This window comes from Lepisosteus platostomus, chromosome 23 (genome assembly GCF_059453375.1).
Source record: "Lepisosteus platostomus isolate fLepPlt1 chromosome 23, fLepPlt1.hap1, whole genome shotgun sequence".
Lineage (NCBI taxonomy): Eukaryota > Metazoa > Chordata > Actinopteri > Semionotiformes > Lepisosteidae > Lepisosteus > Lepisosteus platostomus.
In genome coordinates this window covers 15,365,239-15,387,000 of record NC_142633.1, presented here as the reverse complement: position 1 = coordinate 15,387,000, position 21,762 = coordinate 15,365,239, and the positions used below count along the sequence as shown (strand labels likewise).

The window sequence follows — 21,762 nt, the reverse complement described above, 5'->3', positions numbered from 1 at the left end:
ACTGTCTCCGACCTTTTGTTTAAAAAAGAAAAAACTAGCATTTAGCACTTCCACTCACAATCCAGCGAGGAAGACGGTCGTTTTGTGAACTGTACCCTTACTTCGCTCCAGGGTGAAGGGGCACAGAAAAATAGCCTGGCTGGCTCCTGTCAGACCGCACGAGAGAAAAAGTGAACTGCAAGGTCTCTGGACAGCCTTGCCCGGTGGCTCTGTGACCCACATACCTTTTTGCCCAGCTGGAACACCAGGGAGGACAGGGTGTCCATGGAGGTGTTGCGTAGTTCAGGTGTTCCATCCAGTGTCCGCACAATCGGATGGATAATCCTGGAGGCGTAATCCGTGAAGTCTAGAGACTCCGTCAGCCTGTCCAGGGTCTCCAGAGCAACCCTGAGGAGGAAATAAAGACATGGCCTTGTTAAAACTTCAAAGGCCATACTCACCACTCTTAGGCCTAAATTGAATAAAAAAGATGATCCATCATCGGTTTACAAATGATTAGCTACTTCTACACCAGCCTTACCGCCTTGTAACCTGATCTCATCAGATCTTGGAGTTTAAGCAAGGCTGGAGTCAAAGTATAATCAGCTACATGTGAGAACTCTTCAATCCTTTTTTACAGAAATTTATTCTTGCGAAAAATGTCGTTTTTTAACTGGCATGATATGGAAAGGTGTGGGAGATTATTTTAATTGGTTGAAAAATATATTTTGCACTTGTTACTGCCATAGAATCTCAGGAGATAAGCAAAAAACAAAACAAAATGTGCATCAGCTTCTTCCTTGAGTTCTCCACAGGACACAACAGGGTCTTCAGCAAACACGGACAAAGGCAAAAATAGAAAGAAACATTTCAGAACAAATATAGATTTTGTCCTAGTGATGCAGCTAAGAAGGTGAGGGGTTGGGGTGGGTCTAACAATTCCCCTTAAAAATAATACAGAATATTTATAAAGTTTGCACTTTCATCCATAGTAAACTCAGAGGTTGCAACTACTTGCTTTTTGCATAAAATAAAATTTTTGCATGGGTTTGCTGGAGCAATCTGGGTAAGGCACCTAGCTCAAGCACGAAGCAGCCATGCCCCCTGCCCCTGGGATTTGAACCTGCAACCCTCTGGTCAGGAGCACAGAGCCCCTAACTCTGCAACAGTGTTGTCAAGCCCTTGACGTGCTTCAAGTGTTCACTGACTTGCGAGCCTGCAGGGGCACATCCTGGGCATCAAACAGCTTCACAATGGGGGGCAGGAGAAGGTGGAGGTAATCATCCAGGTTGGCACCAAACAGCTGAATAGCATTGAGCAACTGCAGAGAGAAAGACCCCATCAGACACAAGACAGCTGTAACACTTCTCCCCTATCTGGAAGGTATTCAAGAATGCCATCTGGGTGAGCAACTACCTGTTTTTTTTTATCATGAAAAGCCATAAAAAATAAGATTTTTCCCTTCACCTGGATCGTCTGCTATGATCAAACTTCCAACTTATTTTTTTCCCCACCTGAAAGAAAATCATTTTTACCAAGTACAAAGCCACGGATTTAACCGTTCACTCCAGCTCCCCCAGCACTGCAAGCGCAAGACAAGTGGAAGCGATCTGTCGGTTCACTCGCTCGTCTCACCCTCAGATCATGTGTGACACTTGGCCTCCCTTCCCCTTCTGGCCAATCTGGCTGATTCCTGCCAGAGAAGGCTCAACTAATAAATATGCTCTGTTTCTTGTCAAGAAAAAAAAAAGAAATTGTTCCTTCTTCCTACAAAAAAAAAACCCTTCAGCTGGAAGTTGACTTAAGCTTGTCCATCCGTTCTACTGCACTTCGGTATGAAATCCCACAGACTCCTTGCCACAGGTTCAAAAAGTACTTAGGTATCGTTTTCAGGCAGCAGCTGTATTTTCGTAGATATAGAATATCATATACCGGAGAAAAACATTTCATATTGCACCAGTGAATAATGTCATTCTGTTCAAATGAAAAATTCACATTTGCTTCTGGTTCCATGCCCTCTGCTTTGTACTGGGACCTGCCCACCACTCGCTCATGATTAACGAGCTGTGGGACACGCCGAATTTTCTTTTGCTCTTTGATGTGCAAAATATTTCTCTAGATATATTTTATGAGCTGCAACGGAGCCAGAAAATGAGACACCTATAAAAGCAGTTTGCATTGAATATCTTAATCGGTACCAAAAAAAGCAGTTGGGAGAAATGTTGTGTCCATCACTTTTACAACTCATTCTCTTATGATCTGCCTCCCATCTGTCTGCAACTGCCACAGGTCATTTTTTAATCTAAAATCTGTGAAATATATATATATACATTGAGTAGGGGCCTTACAACCTTGTAGCCTGATATCATCAGATTTCAGAAGCAAGGCTGAGCCTGGTCTGTTTCACGGTGGAAGATCTCCCAGAAAGCTAGGATGCTGCTGCAAATGCTATTGTAGAGCAGTAGGGGGCACTCTTCCCTCTGACTTATAATTTCCAGACCAAAGACATCATGACAAAGAAAGGGCTTGCCTTCAGATGAGACATTAAACTGTCTGGACTGTTGGTTTATCAAGCTCCTATGGCACAGCTCCTTAGAGTTCTCCTATTAACCCCAGAATCTGGTCTAATTCCCACTCTGGGCTCATTTATACTGGCCTCCATAAAGCATCCTTCTCTCCTCCACCTGTGCTGTGTGGTGGGACTGTGGGGGAAGAATGCGGGAAGAGAATTTCAGTGGTGAATGGGTATCCCCCACCCCCAACTTGTTAGGCACTATTTACAGGCAAGTAAGTATTATTCTACCACAGAATATTCATTAATAACACCTCAGTGTTGCTCACCTTTAAATTAAGTATTTAAAAAATATTGTCTACATTATATTATGAGCCATCAGCCGGTATGACAGAGATGTTTAGCCCAAGGTAACCCTGTTCCATGGCTTTAACACAACCAAGACTTAAACGTCTCTGTGTTAAGTACTTCGCAGTGATGGCCAGTCCCTACTCGACCGCGTGCAGTAGCCCACAATCACTTTTGAAGAAGACATCCTCGACTGCATTAGTGCCATGCTTAAACCACTCCGACATCAAAAGTGAAGCTGGGACACATTACCAGAACTGGTAAGATCCATTATGATAATAGGCGATTATTAACCGCCAAAAAGCATAAGAACCAAGGTGTCATTCACTCTACAGCCAAGAGTGTATCAGTCCTTTGCTTGACATACAAGATACTCCTTTCCAGTAGCAACACATGACCCATTGCATTCAGGCCTGTGCACTTCTTTTGCAGGACCGGCTGTGGCTGTGTGCACCTTGCTAAGAACAGTAACTGGTGTCAATGTCCCGCTGCAGCTCTAAAGCGAACCTCCAGCAGCGCCCCCTTACCTTGATGGTGACGCTGCGGCCCGTGCTGTTGTCATGCATGAAGACCCTCAGCATGTGAGGGATGAGCTGGGGCAGATACAGCTTGAACTCCCCTCCCAGGGCCACCACGATCTGCTCGATCAGCAGGATGATGGTGTTCTGCATGGGGTTGTTTGGGGTCCAGTATTCCTGGTGGGTTAAAATGAGCATCAAGCAATGGACAACATCGGGGGCAGGAATGTCCTGGACCGCACAGGTCTCTGCATGTTTTCACTGCACCTCTTAACAACACCTCAGTTGGCTATGGGAATTGACAATGAATTAATCATTAACTCATTACTCAGCTCCCTCTAGCTCTTCAGGTGCTGCTACAGAGAAAAGAGCTAAAAGACCTGCAGACACTCCTGTCCCCTAAGACCAGGATTGGACAGTCTTAAACTAACATAAATACGACATAAAAACGTCTCTGGACCCCAGTGATTTCAGACACATCAAGACCGCAAAATCCTTCTTGCTAGGAACTGCAAGGTAGGTAAAAGAGCAGATGGCTGCTGGAAAGTTATTTTTGCACTTCTCTATATACATGATGTTGTAATATAAGAAGACTCATGCACTGGAGAAGGAGATTAGCCTCATCTTGACTGCCATTTTGTATTTTCACTCGTGTTGTTAGCAAGACATTTCTTTTCTCCTCCAGCTTTCATACACAGAGACAGCAGAATGGAGCTTACTCAAGATGGAGATTCTGCAACTGTGGCAATCTGAATTCATTGGCTGAAGCCTAAGTGTTTGATACCCAAGACAACAACATCTCTATGGCTTGTATTAGTGACTTGGCTAACCCAGGTGATGACGTATAATCTTGAAATAAGTCAGGCAGTACAATGCTGCCTTTATGACTAAATTTGATAACGCTCATCTACAGTAAGCAGCTGTTACAATAAAGGAAGTTCTCTCCCAGATGTTTCCCAGGGGTGAAGCTTTATTGGCTATTACACGACACCCCACCACATGGGCACATGCCAAGCAGAAGAAGGGTCTTTTCCTCCTGTTCTGTTTCTTAAGCGTTAGTAGGACAAGGCTACCCAGATGCTACTTAAAATTCAATATTGATTTCACTGCATCAGCTCTTGGGGGTATTCTGTCATTGGCTACTGCACCAGGCCTTGCATTCCAACTCTGGGACCACTCAGTCTACCGAGAAGAGCAGCCAGTGCATTCTTCTGCGATGACAGTATCGAAACGTTATTCCCTTTTCAGTCTGAACACATTCGGGAGACAGTAAACAAAACAAAGGGTCCTTTGTTTGATTCCCACTCGGGCTCAGATACTGTTACGCTTGCATTTTTTATTATAAATCACTCTGCACTGAAACAGGAACAGTCAAACTCTTTCTTTTTTTCCCAGCGAGTCGGATGTTCCTGCCAAAGCGGGTTTAAAAAGCATCAAATAAATACTTTTCCATATTACCTTCAGAAAGAACTTTTGTTCAGGGCTGCTTATAAATAGAGGCCTTACTAATTACTGAGGGAAGTTGAACACTCAATTTTGTACATGAAAGAGCTACAGCATACAGACATATATGTTTTCGGACACGTCTTCCTTAGTACCTTATCTAAACATTTATAAAAAATGTATTCGAAACAATATAAGTTTATTTAGATCTCCTGGGAAAGCTAAGGTTGGTGCTGGAAGAGGTGTTAATGGGACCAGTAGGTGCTCAACCCTGTGGTCTGTGTGGGTCCTAATGCACAGTATAGCGATGGGGACAGTGTACCGTAAAAAAGGCGCTGGCCCTCCAGTTTGACCTAAAACCGAGTTGCTGATTCTCTCTGGTTATTGAAAACCCCGGAGTGCTTCTCAAAAACAGTAGAGGTATTACCCCGGCGTCCAATTCAAAATTTCCCCCTGGCCTTTTCCAATCATGGCCTCCTCGTAATCCCCATCTCTGAACTGGCTTCGTCACTCTGCTCTCCTCCCCAGCTGGTGTGTGGAGAGTGTAGTGGCACCACACTGGTGGTGGTGGAGAAGTGTCCCCAATACCCTGGAAGCACTTTGAGTGGAGCGTCCAGAAAAGTGCTATGCAAGTGTAAGACTGTACTATTATTAATAATACTAATAATACAACTACTACTAGTATACTACTAAAAATAATAATAATGATTGTATACAAGCCACAACCATTTTTGCTGAAGCCAATACCCTCTCCTTATTGTTTGGAACCTTCTTATGTTCTTGCAAAAGAGATAAATTTTCATGAATTGAATGATACTCACTCTGATGAGGGTGAAGATGTCATCCATGTAGGGCCTGATGTGTATTTTCACAAAGCACACCAGCATTCCCAGTTGCTGGAACAAAAACTAAAAAGGAACAAAAAAGTCACAAAAACATATTACTGTTTGGGTCAATGGCATGAACACCAACACAGGCTCCTCGTGGCCACAAAGCAGGACAGACAAAATGATACCATTCCACCTGGGGGTTACCCCAAGAAGAATAAAGAGACAGGACAAACTGCAGTTCTTCATAAATATACACAATGTACCTATACAGTTAGTGCACCGACAGGAGAAAAAAAAACATTTTTAGACAGGCAGTAAAAAGTCAGCCAGTCTTGCAGAAATTTGCACATGTGGTTTCAATCAAAATAATACAAGTGCTATTGGCTAAATCTATATCATAAACAGCAGGTTTATTGCCGGTATGAGTTCACAACAGTAAGAACAACCTGTGACTGTGACTGTAATAAGGGAAAATCATTTTAATGCTTACATATAGAGAGAATAAATCTTGTTTCTTAAAACGGAAACACTCCAAATACAAAGACATTAAAAATAAGCTCAGGATGAAACTGCGACCAATTGGAAGTCTGAAATGCAGAGACCAATTTTAGGGTTCATAAATCAAACACATAACATTTAGCTCAACATAATCCCAGTCAGCAGTAGATAGTATTAAATCACAGAGTTTTGAATTGCCTAATGGTTACATTCTGTGTGTGAAGTAATTGCATACATTATACAATTAATATTTACGACTGTTTCCAAAATCTCTTATACCTTAATTGAAGTTAAGAAAATTACAAGGTCTTACTAAACTTGGCAGCAGGTTATGCCAACTCCAATTAGTTATAACCTATCTGCAGAAAGACGTATTGAGTCTAATCCCTTAAGATAAAACACCAGGTGCATGTAACAAGTAGGCATGAAATATCTTTTCAAAAGTGAATGATATAAGAAGTGGGACAGATGCAAACAAGCACCCAGACCTGCAGCCCTGAGAGGACTTGAACTCTTGAAGTCCAGGACCGCCTGACAATTTACTGCAAAACTGGGACTGTAACTCAGTCTAAAACTGGAAAAATAACTACTAAGTTACTACTCTGATGTTTTTATCATACGACCTAAATTTTGAATTATAAAAATTCACACAGTGTGACAGGTGGCACAACAACTAACGAAACCAGATACATCCAGGGCACCAGATCAGATGGAGGACTGCATGAACAGTAGACATGTAACATAATTAACATTTAGGGTTTTGCATCAGAGAGAAAAAAAGTGGAAAGGTGCTGCCTCAAAGCTCTTGGATCCTGGGTTCAAAACCTGACTGATTCTGTGTGGAGTTTGCATGTTCCCCTTTGTCAGCCTGGGGTTTCTTCAGGTGCACTGATTTTCTCCCACTTCCCCATGACATGCAGGCTAGGCTGACAGGTGTCTAGAAACTGTTCCTCTGTGGATGTGTGAGCAGGCCCTACACTGGTCTGACGTCTCATCCAGAGTGTAATCTGGCCTTGCTCCCTACTCTTGCCGGTACGGCACAGAGCTGCCGGGCCACACACCAGGAATAGGCAGCTGTCTGGTACCAGACGGCCAGATGGATCTATGTATACTGTTTCAGAAAACACTTCTGTGGTAACCTTAACCTTCACCATGGATCTTTCATTTTCATCTTCAAAGCACATCAGAATCTGTGCCAATGAACTTTCTCAACTCGCTGGCTGGGCGGATTTAAATGGGCGCTTTAGGAAGAGCCCATATTTTTGTTCCCATGTGGTCTGATCAGGGTGGCGGGTGAAATGTGTATTTAACCCAGTGTGAGACCCTACCTCTCTGATGTTGGCGTCACAGACGCGGATGACGTTGAGGAAGGTTGGCATGACCTGGGGCAGGAACTGCACGCACTTCAGCCCCAGAGACTTGAAGATGAAGGTGACGGCCTGCACGACCATGGTGTGGTGATTGGACAGGGACGGGTCCCGCAGAATGCGCATCAGCGTCACTATGGCAACGGCCGGGTAGAACTCGTCCAGGGGCAGGTTCCCCATGTTGACGAGCATCTCGCTGGTGCTGTAGTCGGCTGAAAGACAGAGCGCATGACTCGAGCCCATGGTCTGGCCGCTCAGGCCTGGCTTTCAAGAGTCTCACTGAGGGCTTTCATTCAATTCACTTCAAGCTTTATCATCTCCTGGGGGACATTTGTTTTAGGGCAGAAACCAACACGACAAACGTCACCAGCAAAGACTACAGTGCAATAGTGCTTTAGGAGTTATTTTTACATTGCATACCGAGAGTGAGACTGCGGAGGGGGTGTAATATTTCCTGAGTCTATTACTGTTACACCTGGGGACACAGAGCCATCTCCCAGTGTAAATACTCCCAATGTAAGGGGGTGTGTCACACACTCGATAATGCTCTTGGCCTTCTTAACCACACTCTGTTTGTAAAAGGTATTTAGGCTTCTCTAATGTGCTCCAGGGATTTGCTGCGGACCTTCACCAATTTTACCAATACCAAGCAACCGATGTCACTACCTAATGACAGCCACAAGAATTCCTACTGCCTTAGAAAGCAGTAGCCTTCCATTTCACAGCTTAGTTAATCAATTCATGCTTTTTTAATTTCTGAAAAGAAATTTGGAACAAAAGACAGCTGTTAAGAAGAAACTGAAACTGTTTGCTGATATTAAACACATTTGCCTAGGGATTGTTGACTACATTTTCAAATAATAAAAAGTCAACAGAGGAATACAAGACTGCTATGAAATATATTCATTTAAAGGAATTCATGAAGTAAAAACATCAGTTCCAAACATGTGCAACTAGCTCATTAGGGAAACTTCACAGTATTAACTTAAATTACCATGGATTGCACACTGTGGACCGATTTGATTTCTAGCCTGCACCAAAGCTCTGTGTGCCAGAAACAGCCTCTTAACGGGAGGAATTACAGTGACGAGCAGAGCTCTGGCTCTGTAAAGGGGCGATCCGTTTTCCAGTGGTTTCACAACACGAGACCTCGAGTACGTGTAATGTCTCAGGCATCACATCCAGGACCACGAAGCCCTTTCTTTCAAGATACTGGGGTGTGGGTGCCGAGTCCCCTGAGGTGTGAAGAACGCCTGCAGTCTTTTGTGCTCCCTGAATAAACCTTCACAGCGTCCAGCTCCTACAGTTGGACTCCCAGCTTAACACCGGTAGAACTGCTGCCTTCTTCCCCTTTGCCCTTATACTGTACCTTTAGCAGCTGCTGATTTACCAGGCTTGTCTTTTTCAGACAGACTTCCCCTCCCTGCCCTCTACACTTTGCTCTACTACTCCCTAATTAGATTTGACATCACAAAGGCCAAACGCCCAAGACAACAAGGCAGCCCTGGGGACTACACAGTTCACACAGCTCATCCTGCAGACACCAAGGACAGCGAGCCAGAGCACCAATGGATGCACTGGAAACTGGAAATGTTCGGGAAGAAAGCAATCTCATCTGCGAGGGCAGCCAGTCTGCACTGGTGGTCCAGTGGTAAACCGCGACCCTTTTGGCAGCGTGATGTTACACAGAATGTGCTATAATAAGCGTTTTGGTTGCAGCAGCCATAAGTCGACTGTCTTCAGAACAAAAATATTACTGTAGGCTAAGCAAGGGATAAAATGACCGTGGAGACAGGTAACTGTAAAAATAAATAACGTCAAATTAAAAAATATGAGAATGTTTCGAGTCACTGACATCAGAAGCATTTTAGAATTAAGTCTTTAAGGCCATATTCAGGGCCTTAGGCAACCTAATCTGAGATATTTATTATAGATTCACTTTTCAAAATTAATGTAGACCATGTACAAGGTGTCACAGGCCCATTATTCAGCGTTTTCGGAAACGTTTACTCAATACATTAGGAAAAAGCAGAGTGAAGTATAGTAAAGCACAGGAAGGTAAAGGATACAATCTGGTGGAAACAGTGACGAACAAACAGGCCAGACGGGCTGAATGACCTCCTCTTATCCAATTACTCTGGACAGACAACTATACTCATAAACACTCAAAAAACTCAATAAAGTCACGATAAAAAATGGAAACAAAAACATAGTCTGTGGCTTCAAAACCTTCCACTACCGGTTCATCCTCAGCGCCCCCCGCCCCCCCCCCCACTGTAGGCGAAGTGCTTTTTAATTCAGTTTCAATTGAATTTGGGATAGTTAGTCCACTGTTCTCTCTGGCCTGGGATGCCACCAGTTCCAGACCACATTCCCTCAGACTCTCAGCAACGATCAGAAGCACCAGGCAGCTTAGTGGGTAGGTAACCAGCTGTGCAGCAGGGATACACACGAGACAGGAGACCCCTGCGCATCACAGAGAGTACAGTGTCCTATATTAAAACTCGCAGGAGAGCCAGCAGGTCAGGAACAACAGTCTACAAAACTGCTGACAGCGATTGCATTACCCAGAGGCCCTGAGCTCGCTGTCCCTGTAACCAGACACCTGAACGAAGAGATTTGTTTTGGCCTCCTTGCTCCTCTTTATGGAGCGATGCTGCTAAAGCCATCATCCCTCCATCCCTCACACGCGGAAGGTGAGCAAGTGCACGGGCTGTATCTGGAGCCGCCAGGGCCTCAGGCCGTTCTGATCAGATCAAGGGGGCCGAAACACGTCCGGTTCACCCCGATTTTTACCTTCCAGCAGCCCCCACCCTTTAAGTCTTAATGACACACCCCATCCTCAATGAAAGCCGAATGTCAGATTGATTTAGTGCAGAATATTACACTCCAGCTAACCTCAACACAAAAACACACAAAAGGATCTTGCTGTAACGTGCTACAGGAATGTACATATTATATCCTGCAATCATGATTAATTACGGCTAGAAAAATAGCAATATGCACCATGGCTGTTGACAACGAATGTGCTGTTTTAAGTCCTCCATACAGCGAGGAAAAAAGCCTAATTATAAGTTTCACTGCAAACAGGAATGGTTTATGTTTGCCAAAGCACATTAATGGGTTTAAATCCGAAAACAAACTTTGTAACATGGACAGTTTCTTTGATTTCCACTGTTCAGGGCCGTGTGAGACACGAGCCGACGCAGCAGGTGCCAAGTGCGTGACTTTTACAAGGTTAACTTACCTTGGAAATCCGGGTTGCATGGAGCCCCCCCAGCCTCAAGGAAAAATACTTACAGTCAGAACCTCGAGTTCACTTTGTCTCGACCTGAAACCTCAGCGGTTTGAGTGCTTCTGCATGTGTAAACAGCTCCATTACTCTACACTCCACTGGATCTGAGTCCTAACGACAGAGAAGCATCCCTAGCTGCGCACCAAGGTGATCGTTAAGCGTTTCCCCAAGAATGCATACCGGAATCCTGGCTAGACTTGGATTCGGAGAGGCTGACCGCCGAGGCGTCCCTGGACTGATCAATCATCCCGATGTTCACCTTGTGCTTGTAGGGATCCAGGGCTCCAAGGAGACCGAGGACCCGGATGGCCTGTGGAAACATCAGAGCCAATCCGTCACGAAGGGTGAAGAAGAAGAAACTGCAGGACATTGGAAGCCAAGCCACACATCTCCCAATAGAAATCCATCAATACATCCCATTTCCACATTTGCCACTAACAGTTTATTAGTCACTGGCGTAACTAGAAAAAACAGTGCAATGCCCTGGTAGAATATTTCAGGGAGGTCCTATCCGTTTCTTTAAAAAAATGTGAATGAGTCTAGAGATGAACTAGACGTTTTCTTATTCCAATCTGGAATGTCAAACGAAAGCATGGATACCTTTACAGATAATGGCAGTAGACTGCAACAGGTTCTTTTAGGACCTGAGTCTACCGAGATCAGTACCTCTCTCCTGATACCCTGGTTTTGCTCGGTCTTCAGGAAGTTGAGTAGCACCTCCAGCAGCGAGGGGTATTTGCGATAGGGCTCCACCACGTATCCAGTGCTAGCCACCTGCTGCCCTAGTGTCCACAGCGCCACCTGCAGGGCAAGAGCACATACAGGTCACAGTGAAGAGCTGTGCACAGACTCAGGACCGCCCTCTGCCACCAGTCTGGGAAGGCGCCAAGACCAAAGACTGTGAGAAATACTATTCTCAAGGAATAAAACAGGAAAAATATAAAAAGGATTTTTTTTAAATGCTATGTAGTTGTGTCAGGTTCTGCAGTTAGATTATCCCTGTAATGTACTAATATGCTGAATGGTATGCTTTTGCAACTTAAGTTCAAGTTTTTCAGCACAGACATATATACCAAATTATCAATGTTCTAACAAACAAAAAAATGGCACGGGAAGGCAAAAATGTACCGATCCCGTGATTCTAATTTAAAGTAGGTGCTTCACGTTAAAGTAATAGTATAATCCTGATATAGCAATTCTCTCTACACAACAGTACTGAGTTTGTTAAAAGCCTTGCTATTTGAAATGGTCCAACTTTTTTCCAGACTCTGCAATCTGCAAAATGCAAAAACAGCATTAACAAAACCCTTTACATTGTAATCAAGTAGAAAAAGACTTACATCACTGGCAAAGTAATGCTTCATGTTATACTCAAGATGTCAAGAGTAATTTGGAAAAAAATGCTTTGTGTAGAATCAAAGAACATTTAATGCGATGGAATTAAAATAAATCACTCTAATATACAAAAAGGTAAGCTGCCAGCGAAGCATGAGATTAAGGGATTACATCATCTTTGTCCTTGGAAGAAGGCAAGGGCATCAGACTCTGAAACAATCGGCGAGTTGTTAATGAAACGCAAAATGAAATTATTATTAACCCAAATCAATAAAAAAACACTCAGCACATAATTTCGTTTGGGAATCACGTACTCCAAAGAATTCACAAGATTAAAAATATATCAGCCACATGTTAAGGAGAGCAGGATGCTTCACCAGTCTCCACACTGTTATGCATTAATAATCTGCAGCTCAGGGTGATCAATAGTCTGGATTTCAGGATGATCAACATTCTGGTGCTTAGGGTGATCAATAGTGCGGAGTTTAGGATGATCAATATTCTGGAGCTCAGAGTGATCAATTGTCTGGAATTCAGGATGATCAATATTCTGGAGCTCAGAGTGATCAATAGTCTGGAGTTCAGGATGATCAATATTCTACAGCTCTAAAAGGCACCTCAGGCACCTCTAAGATATATAACACATTTTATTCATCACAATACTTTATTACACAATCAATCTGCACCTCTACCCTGGACAACACCAGCCATAGCCAGACTGGGCCTCAGTCAGCACTGCCACATTACAACACACCTGCCACAGGTGTCCACTAAACAAACACCAGCACTGCTGACTGGGAAAACTGGAGACTAACGAGAAAATACAACTGCACCTTTTTACACAAACAGGTAACTTTTTAATCAGGAGAATAGAAAAAAACTAGGTCACTGATTTTAATGTAAAATGAATTACTAACAAAACATCACCATCATTTTAAATGTGAAATGCAAAACCCTTCAAACAGTTTCTTTCCAAATCTCTAAAATGAGAGCATCATTTGAAATAGACAGCCTTTGTCAATGTCAATGTCAATTGCAAGATAAGACCACCTGGTATATCATTCTTTTTATTTTCAATAATGTTAAAAAATGTTCAACAGGCCGAATGAACTAACTTATCATAAGTAATCTGTTTATGATCTTTGGTACCAAAGCTGGTACACCGATGGCTGCTATTGAGATAATTTGGTTACATTTTTAAGCCCAGCATATATCTAACAACAAAATTACACCAGATCAGGTCACATCAGCTAGTGCAGAATGTCAAACGATAAAACTAAATTTTATTTTCAAGAATGCCCTAGTCAGAAATTATACAAAATGAAAGAAAAAATGTAAAAAGTTATTTTTGTTTTATGTTTGCGAGAACTTCAGAAGGTAAACTGGATCAGTTTTTGCACATATTTAAGGAATTAATTTATAGCCATGCATATCTCAGAACACACACAACAGCCCTTGCTTCCACAAACTTCCACATTCCAAGGTAAATAAAACTAGGTATGAAGCCTGTCACTCCTGTAATAAAACATTTCTCTGCTGCCACACGCATAATGGGGCAAAAACGTCATTTTGCTTGGATTGTCAATTGTGGTTTGTTATTGATTCTGGATCTGAAGCATGAACTTGAAAAGGTGTTAGATCTCCTCTGGCAACAAACATGTCAGCCTCTGTCTGAACTGATGCTGGCTGGCATCACACATAGAAGAAATCTGGAAATAGCAGTACTCACACCATTTAACCAACACTTTCACAGTAAACACCACACTCTGAATAATAATAAAACAATAATAATTCCTTACACTTATATAGCGCTTTTCTGGACACTCCACTCAAAGGCTCACACTGCTGGGATTCAATGGGCTGCCAGTTGAGCTGCAGGGTGATATGGCTGCTGGCCTAAATGTCAGTTACCTCTGTTTAAATAGGTCATGTACTGAAGTTTTCAAACAACCCCTGGGAAACTTAATCTTCATCCTAACACCCCCAAAATTGTCCTCATCTCCCCCGTTTAGCCTGACTGCGTCTTGACTGACCCATTTACAGTTGCTCTCCCAAAAGCCAGGAGTCAGCTCAAGACGCCGAGAGCTAACTCACATTGAGTTTACGACCGAGGTGATTACTAAAGCAGGATAAAATAATATCAGTAATGGGAAAGCAATGAGAACCTGTGGAGACACAGATGAAGACATTCCTCCTCCTAGGTCACCAGTAAGTCACCTCCAGATCAGTTTCGCTCCTGTGACTTGAACTTGGCTTTGGAGACTCAAGAATTACAACATCCGAAGGGCTGTATTTTCTCCCCCTTTTTAATGACGCCTCTTATTGCTTCTGGCTGTGGGGTAATGCGGAGTCCATAAATATCGCAAGGATTTAAACTGCTTATTCCTACACTGGCTCCCACTACGAATCAGAAAGCATTAGTGAATGTTTCTCAAACTTAAACATTCTAGAGACCACGTCTGGCTGGCCTCTGCTTGTGTGTGAGGTTGCCTTGATTGTGGGGATTCTCAAGTTTCAATTTTACCCAGATGCCTGGTGAGACCAAGCAATGAGTTACCAATGAATTCCTTGTGTTTATTTAGCTCTTTCTTCCCAAAGCACTTCACAGGTAGGACAGGATCCACCCGGAATATGCATGGGAGCTGTGGAACAGCAGCCCTGTTCCACCACAGACCAGATGAAGAAGTGAGAAACCAACTGAGTTACAGGGAAACCACTATTCTTTTAAAAAGTGCCAGTTCAACTTAAACACTTTAAGCTTCTTTTTGTTTTTTGTTTTAAATGAATTAACATTTGACATACTATCTAATATGGTGATGAATCTTAAAAAGTATAGTGAAACAGTATGCTGTCATCCTTGTGACCCATTCACGAAACCCTGAGGTTACCCCAACAGTCTGTCAAGAGTCTGCATGCCTTTCTCAGGTGTCCACTTTCAGTGCCTGAAATAACCAGTATCATATTCTGTACCCATCTTGCCCACAGTTCCACACTGTACCTGTCTTACCCAGAATCCTGTTTTGTACCCATCTTACCCATAGTTCCACACTGCACCTCATACCCAGAATCCTGTTCTTTACCTGTCTTACCCACAGTTCCACACTGCACCTGTCTTACCCAGGACCCTACCCTGTATCTGTCTTACCCAGAGTGCTGCACTTTTCCTGTCTTACCCAGAATCCTGTGTTGTATCGGTCAGACCCTGTGTCCCATCACGTACCTGTCTCTTGGCGAGGGAGGAGGAGTCCTGCAACATGTCCATGATGATGGGGAAAAGCTCGTCCATCCACTTCCTCATCTCCAGACCGCTGACCTGTAGTACAGCCCAGTGAGACCACAGACCTGGTGCAGGCGGCCACTTCAACTAACTCTTAACTGCTGGAGAACTATCACAAGGAATGAGGCTTCACTGAAATTTGCCTCTAAAATGAGCAAATAAATCCCTAAATTCTATGGTTTGGGAAAGGGTGGAGCTAACAGAAATGTAAGACTTATCCTCCAAATCATATTTTTTGCTCGAAAGATTCAAAATATTCAGTACCAGCATTACAAAGATGTGCATTCCACTCCTGCGAGCAACTCTATCAAACCTCAGCCTCTTTCTCCATTGATCACCTCAAGGAAGCACCGCTGGATCGAGCAGTGTCTACGGTTTCCTTCCTGCATACCTTCTCCCAATCTACAAAATGGAGCTGTCTATGACTGCTTTAAGAGAATAGTTTGCCCATTTCATAATAATATTGTCAAGGAATAGCGGATATATTTTAGATGTACAGTTCTAATGTATTTCTTAATAACGGGCTTTGTGCGTCTCCTCTGTTTTCAGCAAATGAGCCTTAACCTCTAAGGTCTCTTCACCTTGGTATGGACTCTCCCTATGCTGGCATCCCCTGAGCTGCACCTCCTGTGTAGGGCTAGCTTTCTCCTAACCCTGCCTGCCTCCCCTCTCTCAGCCGCGCAGCAGTTCACCTGCAACAGCAAGGGGGTTAGCATGTTGCAGCACCCTCAACACGCAGGACACGCTTTGCCGATGCAGCCGTGAGCCTCGGGCGCCATCGGGTGTGGCATGACACACGCACAGGACACTCCCTGAGCCCCGAGCTGCACAGCTCCCTGCATGCCCGTCTGACTGGCTGATTCGCCACTAGCTCCGCACGGCCATACCTGAGCCAGCTCTCCAATGGTGGCAAGGACACTGATGACCACCCCCGGGTTGGGATCGGGGTCTTTCAGCTTCAGGATGAGGGCCTGCAACAACATTAAGCCGAGACGAGTCAACACCAGGGACACCTGCGTGAGTCCAGAGGATAACATGTACCAGCCCACAGACGATCCTAGACAAGGAAAAGGAACGTTTTTCTTCCCTTCTGCTTTTCCAAATTTTCAAACCAAAACTCAGATGTGTGAACGACCCTTCAATTTCCTTTTTGCATTTTCAAACTAGCCATAAAAAAATCAGAGCCCATTTGTGCTCTGTGAGTTTTTATTACATGACACAAGGCCACATATAAGGGCGACTATCCTCTTATTCTGTCCATTTAGCACCTCTTTTTAAACTTTTCAACGAAGTAGAAAAACAAATTGAATTAAGCACTCGAGCACTCAGGTGGAACGATCCTGTGGACAGAAGTAGCACCTTGTTATCCCACGCAGGTATAGAAGATAAGAAGGTCACAGTGTGTCAAGACATTCATGGCAAAAAGTCTTCCTTCAGCAGGGGTACCTTGAGGATGGGCTCCATGTAGGGGCGTATGAGTCGTGGCGCATTGGACACCAGGTGACCCAACATGCGGGCGCTCTGCTCCTTGTTTCTGCCCACCCCACTGTGCTCCAGCTCTGTCAGTATCTGTGGAAACAGATCCTCGTTAACCTTAAAGTGAGCTTCAATGAAGCAACAATCTCAAATGGAAATACAAGACTGCCATCTGGTGGTGGTCTACAAAATTCCACACATACTGCTAGCTGTGCTAGAAAAAAACAGACGACTGAGCAAAATGTCAAATGATTTTCACTCTCATCACAAGACAATCCTGCACTAGAACAGAATAAAAGGTGGTGTTTGACCGTTTCCATTATTCATCCTCACCAAAGCTTAAGCTAAAAATAAAAAGCGAAAGTTCGAGGCGGCGTTTCGCCTCGGTACCTGGATGAGCATCTTGCGCAGGAAGGGCATGACGAAGGCGGGGTTCATGCTGGAGAGCCGGCCGATGGTGCAGATGGCCAGCTCCCGGATCTCGAAGACCTCGTCGTTCAGGGCCACGAAGAGGGCCTGCAGGTTCTCCGCCTGGGCCAGGTGCGCGTCGAAGCGCTCGTCCAGGGAGGCCAGCACGCAGTAGCGGATGTCGGGGTCTGGGCCGGCGGGAGCAGAAACACAACGGGGGATTTGGGGGAAACAAGAAGGCATGTTACAGAAAAGACAGCGCAGGCGATTTGTCCTTCCAAGCAAGCCTCAAACACGCCGCTCGTCCTCTGCATCATGGCCACCCAAGCACTAAACGCCTAGATGTGAAATGTATTACTAGACGGCTTGAAGACATCATGACTGTCTGTGAGGAGTCAGCATGGTCCCTGTGTTTACTTGGATTTTTTTATTGCATTACAAATAAAACCTTTAACAATGTGTTTAACAAGGTTAATTTAACAATTAACAATCTTAAACTACAATTCAGATTCTTTCCAGGTGACCGCCTGGCTTGCCCCATCTCTCCACACCAGCCCGCCGATCATCACAGCCGGGCGGTATGGGTCTGGGCACGGCGAGGCGGCGTTGGGCCTCACCGGGGTCAGTGATCCCCACGACCAGCAGCTTGCTGAGCACGTCGGCCACCACCTGCACGGCCGTCTGGCTGACGATGTGGCCGTGGCCGCCGATCAGGTGGATGGAAGGCGTGAGCAGGCGGGAGCAGGTGCGCGCGGCCTCCATGCGGATCTCCTTGTGCTCGCTGTTCAGGAAGTGGTCGGCACAGTGCCTCACGAACTGGGTCAGCGAGTGCCCTGAAGGGGTGGGGGGGGGATTGGGGGGGCAGAGAGACAGCAGGATCACTTCGAGCAACCAGGTGAAATGGACATCAGACTGCAGGAACCGCAGGAAATCTGAAAAGTAGTCCTACGGGAATTTCAATCCACTTCAAACCTGTGTTAACGTTTTGATTAAAGTAAAAACCAAAATAGAAAAACTCTTAAGGCTCCACAAACAAAGCTATTGATAAATGAAAGGTTTTTAAAACAGAGACACTTTTATGAATGGCACACAGCTATAACAATCCTCCATGACCAATGTGAGCCTTTCTGCAGACTCCAGCTGGGTGCTGTTTCTCCCACACTCCCAGCGCTCTCACCTTCGAACTCGAAGCTGCCCAGGGTGCGCAGGGCCAGGGTGATGCTGCCCACGTCGCTGGCCTCCGGGATGTTCGTGAGGCTGGGCGACGCCAGCTGGTGCGCCAGGCCCTTGGGCATGCCGGGGTGGCGCAGAGGCTTGTGCATGAGGACCAGGGAGAGCATCTTCAGGAGCCCGTCCTGGATGTCCTTCTTCAGCTGGGGGATCTGGCGGCTCAGGTCGTACAGCACTGCAGTCAGGGCGGGGCTGCAAGACACACACGGCACTCAGGACGCCGCGGTCCACACTCAAGGACTTCCTCCGAAAGTCAAAAATGTCACCCTTCGTAATACACAACTTCTTCTTCCCCGAGAAAGAAAATTGCAAGCTTATCTTTTCCATTAGATTGCTGGTCAGCTTTACATTGGAGATCTCTCTACCCCAGGCATTTTACTTTTTTACTAAGTTGAGTTCAGATTGTTACACTCATTCAGAAAAAATAAAATATTCAATCAATCCATCTGGGCTACGCGGGCAAAGGTGGAAGCACCAGCTTCAAAAACCAGCCCCTGGGTTTCCCACTGTTGCGGATCTGCACACTCCCCAGGCCAGGGACAGCTGTGGAAGAGGAGCGGTGCTCACCTCAGGCCCACCGCCAGCATGGGCTCCAGCAGCTCCTTGATGTCCTGCTGGATGCTGGGCCCCATGGCGCGAGACAGCATGCTGATGCAGGTGAACACGGTGGCGTCCACCTGCACGGTCTTCTGTCTCCTGGGGGGAAGGGAACACTCGTCTCAGCATGGCATTTCTCTTCTGACGGCCCTGTCCACCCGCCGCCCACACTTCCGCAGCTACTGCTCTAATATTTCCTATTTCAAAAAGCCCCTGAAACCTCTCCGCGCACCTTAAATGAACAAAACCGACCACGTATAAAAATGTCTTAACTGATTCCTAATTAATGCAAGGCAAGCGACTAATTTAATTGATTAAACGTGTGTCTCAGGCACCAAACAGCAGCTCAGACCAGCAGGCAAAGCGCTCCTGAGGTTCCTCTTCTGCAAGATCTCCGAACCACACTGAACTGCAATGGCAACGAAACGACTTTCTCAATCAAGGGCTACTTCGCTTCGCGACAGAACAACATACATCTGTAAATGCAGATCTGAACACTTAAGATCCTTAGGATTGCACTAATGAATAAGGTGTAGACGCCTTTCTCTTGGCTGGAAGCCACAGATTCTAAATGGAACACAGCCCTATTGTTTGCACTCTGTTGCTGAAGGATGGAATGAACTTTTCTGCCCAGAGCTCTCTGACAGCCTGGCCTGGCCCTGCAGGTGCCGAAGGCCCTACGATACCTACTTGTGTGCAAAGTCCTTGGGCGGAAGGGCAGCCTTGATGATCTCCAGGATCTTGCCGAGGTGGGGCTGGATCTCAGTCCTCACAGCCACCACCAGAAGGCCCATGGCCTGGAAGGCCGCTGTTCGCTCCTTCTCCTTTTTCAGGCATCCTAGCAGGTGGCCCATGGTGTCCAGCAAATAGTGATCTGAGAATCGCCAGTGGGAACCAGCAGAGGCGAGAGGACGTCAGTGAAACACTCAAGAAAACTCAAGAAGAGGCAATTGTTACAGACTGAGAAACAGCAAGGAGTTCGGAAGGAAAGAAGCGCAGTGTTTGGGAACCACAAGGCCTTGTGGCTCCACGTCGCCCTGATCTACTCAAACTGAGTAAATTACTTTATTTAACAGACAAAAAAAGCCATTGTTCCATGATCCCTGGGGGCACTGAGTATTAAAAAGGCACCTGCAGATACGGTCATGCATGCCTGTCCAGAGTGCTTCCCAACAGACCTGTGAAGGTGTGAGGCTGGAAGGCAGCCAGGCGAGGCAGCAGGTTCAGTATCGTCATCTGAATCAGAGGGTTCTTACTGGTCCGGTACTTCAGCACCCACCGGCACACCTGGGGAACAGCAAACCACCACACGATTTTATACACAATCTCCTGGATCAATCGCATTTCCGTCACCCTACGGAACCAGCACACCAAATGAGGGAACCGGCCGGACGTTTGTGGGTCTAGGAACACTTTTCTGAAAGGTGATATTTTGTCACATTCTATCGGAAATAAGCATAGAGTCAGAATTTGAGGTAAAGGTCCAGATTTAAAGGAACTCAAATAAAATGCTAACAGTTCTTAAAAGAAGCTTATGGAAGTTTGCACAACAGGCTTTAAAAGGAATGCACTGCAATTAAGAATTAAGGGGGCTCTCCGTCTGGAACTGGGGGTCCCACCCCGGGGTGACCGGGCTCACGCGGGGCAGACGGGCATCACCTGCTCGAAATGCTCCTCCATCAGCTCCCGGCAGTAGCGGCTCTCCACCAGGGTGCTCTTGGCCGGCGCCGGGGTGGCCCCGAAACTGAGGTACCCCTGGGTGGTGCTGTAGCCCAGGAGCCCCAGCAGGGCGTTGGACTGCTGCGGCTGCACGGACTGGAAGCTGGTGAAGGGGGTGATGTGGCGCGGCTTGGTGCCGAAGCCCATCAGCTCCTTGCAGTACTTGTCGTGGACCAGCTGCTGCTGCGTGATCTCCTCCATCTCCTCTCGGAGCCGCTGAGGGGCGGAAACAGGAGAACAGAGGCCTTCACTTGCACCGCTCGATTCCGCTTCAAGACCAGGTCAGCAGGGTCAGGGGTCAGAGATCGGGGGTCAGGGGGCATGGTTGCCCTGGTCCCACCTTGTTTTCATATGTGCCTCTTGGACCCAAGTGGCACACGAAAGCTCATCATTTTTATTAGCAGAGTGTCCCACCCTCCGCCAGGCATTTACCAAAGACGCCGTGACATGACATTAGCTTTTAGAATCTAAAAATATTTGTATAGCTTGCTAATGCTAGGGCTTAGTTACCATCATAATGTTATTTACGGGCACGCAGGCATTCCTTTATATCATACATGAAATACATGTTGCACAGACTATCCTGGGAAGCTGAAAGCTGGCGCATTAAAATACTAAAATAATTTGCTCTGGCCAAAGACTGCACGATCTGCATGACTACATGACGAAGATACAGACTGGAGAGGTGGCCCTGCACTAATTCCCATCGGCTCCCACTGGAGCCAGTCGACTGCGAGGCGCACGACCTCACCTCTCCCTCCATGCTGCTGATGCGGACGAGCTCATTGAGAATCAGCAGGGCGCCGTGGATCCGGTCGTCCCGGTTCATGCCTTTCTCCTTGGCCAGACTCTCGTCGAAGCCCCTCTCGGCTTCCTCGAAGGTTTGCTGCAAGAGGCAGAGCGAGGGCGGAGGTCAGCGCCCCCTCTCCT

General features: G+C 45.8%; 1 protein-coding gene across 2 annotated transcripts in view; it reads right to left on the bottom strand.

The window, feature by feature from the left end:
* The window catches only part of mtor (mechanistic target of rapamycin kinase), a 98,420-nt gene that overhangs the window by 72,255 nt on the left and 4,403 nt on the right, over positions 1-21,762 (bottom strand). For both annotated transcript variants that reach the window (XM_088617178.1, XM_088617177.1), the window contains exons 6-23: positions 21,584-21,718; positions 20,773-21,048; positions 20,292-20,400; positions 19,804-19,987; positions 19,084-19,212; positions 18,464-18,708; positions 17,904-18,119; positions 17,269-17,474; positions 16,849-16,971; positions 16,290-16,373; positions 15,346-15,438; positions 11,457-11,591; positions 10,971-11,100; positions 7,457-7,707; positions 5,622-5,708; positions 3,367-3,534; positions 1,188-1,300; positions 225-387 (exon numbers count right to left, since the gene is read on the bottom strand). In XM_088617178.1, the coding sequence (XP_088473304.1) occupies positions 225-387; positions 1,188-1,300; positions 3,367-3,534; positions 5,622-5,708; positions 7,457-7,707; positions 10,971-11,100; positions 11,457-11,591; positions 15,346-15,438; positions 16,290-16,373; positions 16,849-16,971; positions 17,269-17,474; positions 17,904-18,119; positions 18,464-18,708; positions 19,084-19,212; positions 19,804-19,987; positions 20,292-20,400; positions 20,773-21,048; positions 21,584-21,718 (2,847 nt within the window). The remainder of the gene's footprint in view (positions 1-224; positions 388-1,187; positions 1,301-3,366; positions 3,535-5,621; positions 5,709-7,456; positions 7,708-10,970; positions 11,101-11,456; positions 11,592-15,345; positions 15,439-16,289; positions 16,374-16,848; positions 16,972-17,268; positions 17,475-17,903; positions 18,120-18,463; positions 18,709-19,083; positions 19,213-19,803; positions 19,988-20,291; positions 20,401-20,772; positions 21,049-21,583; positions 21,719-21,762) is intronic.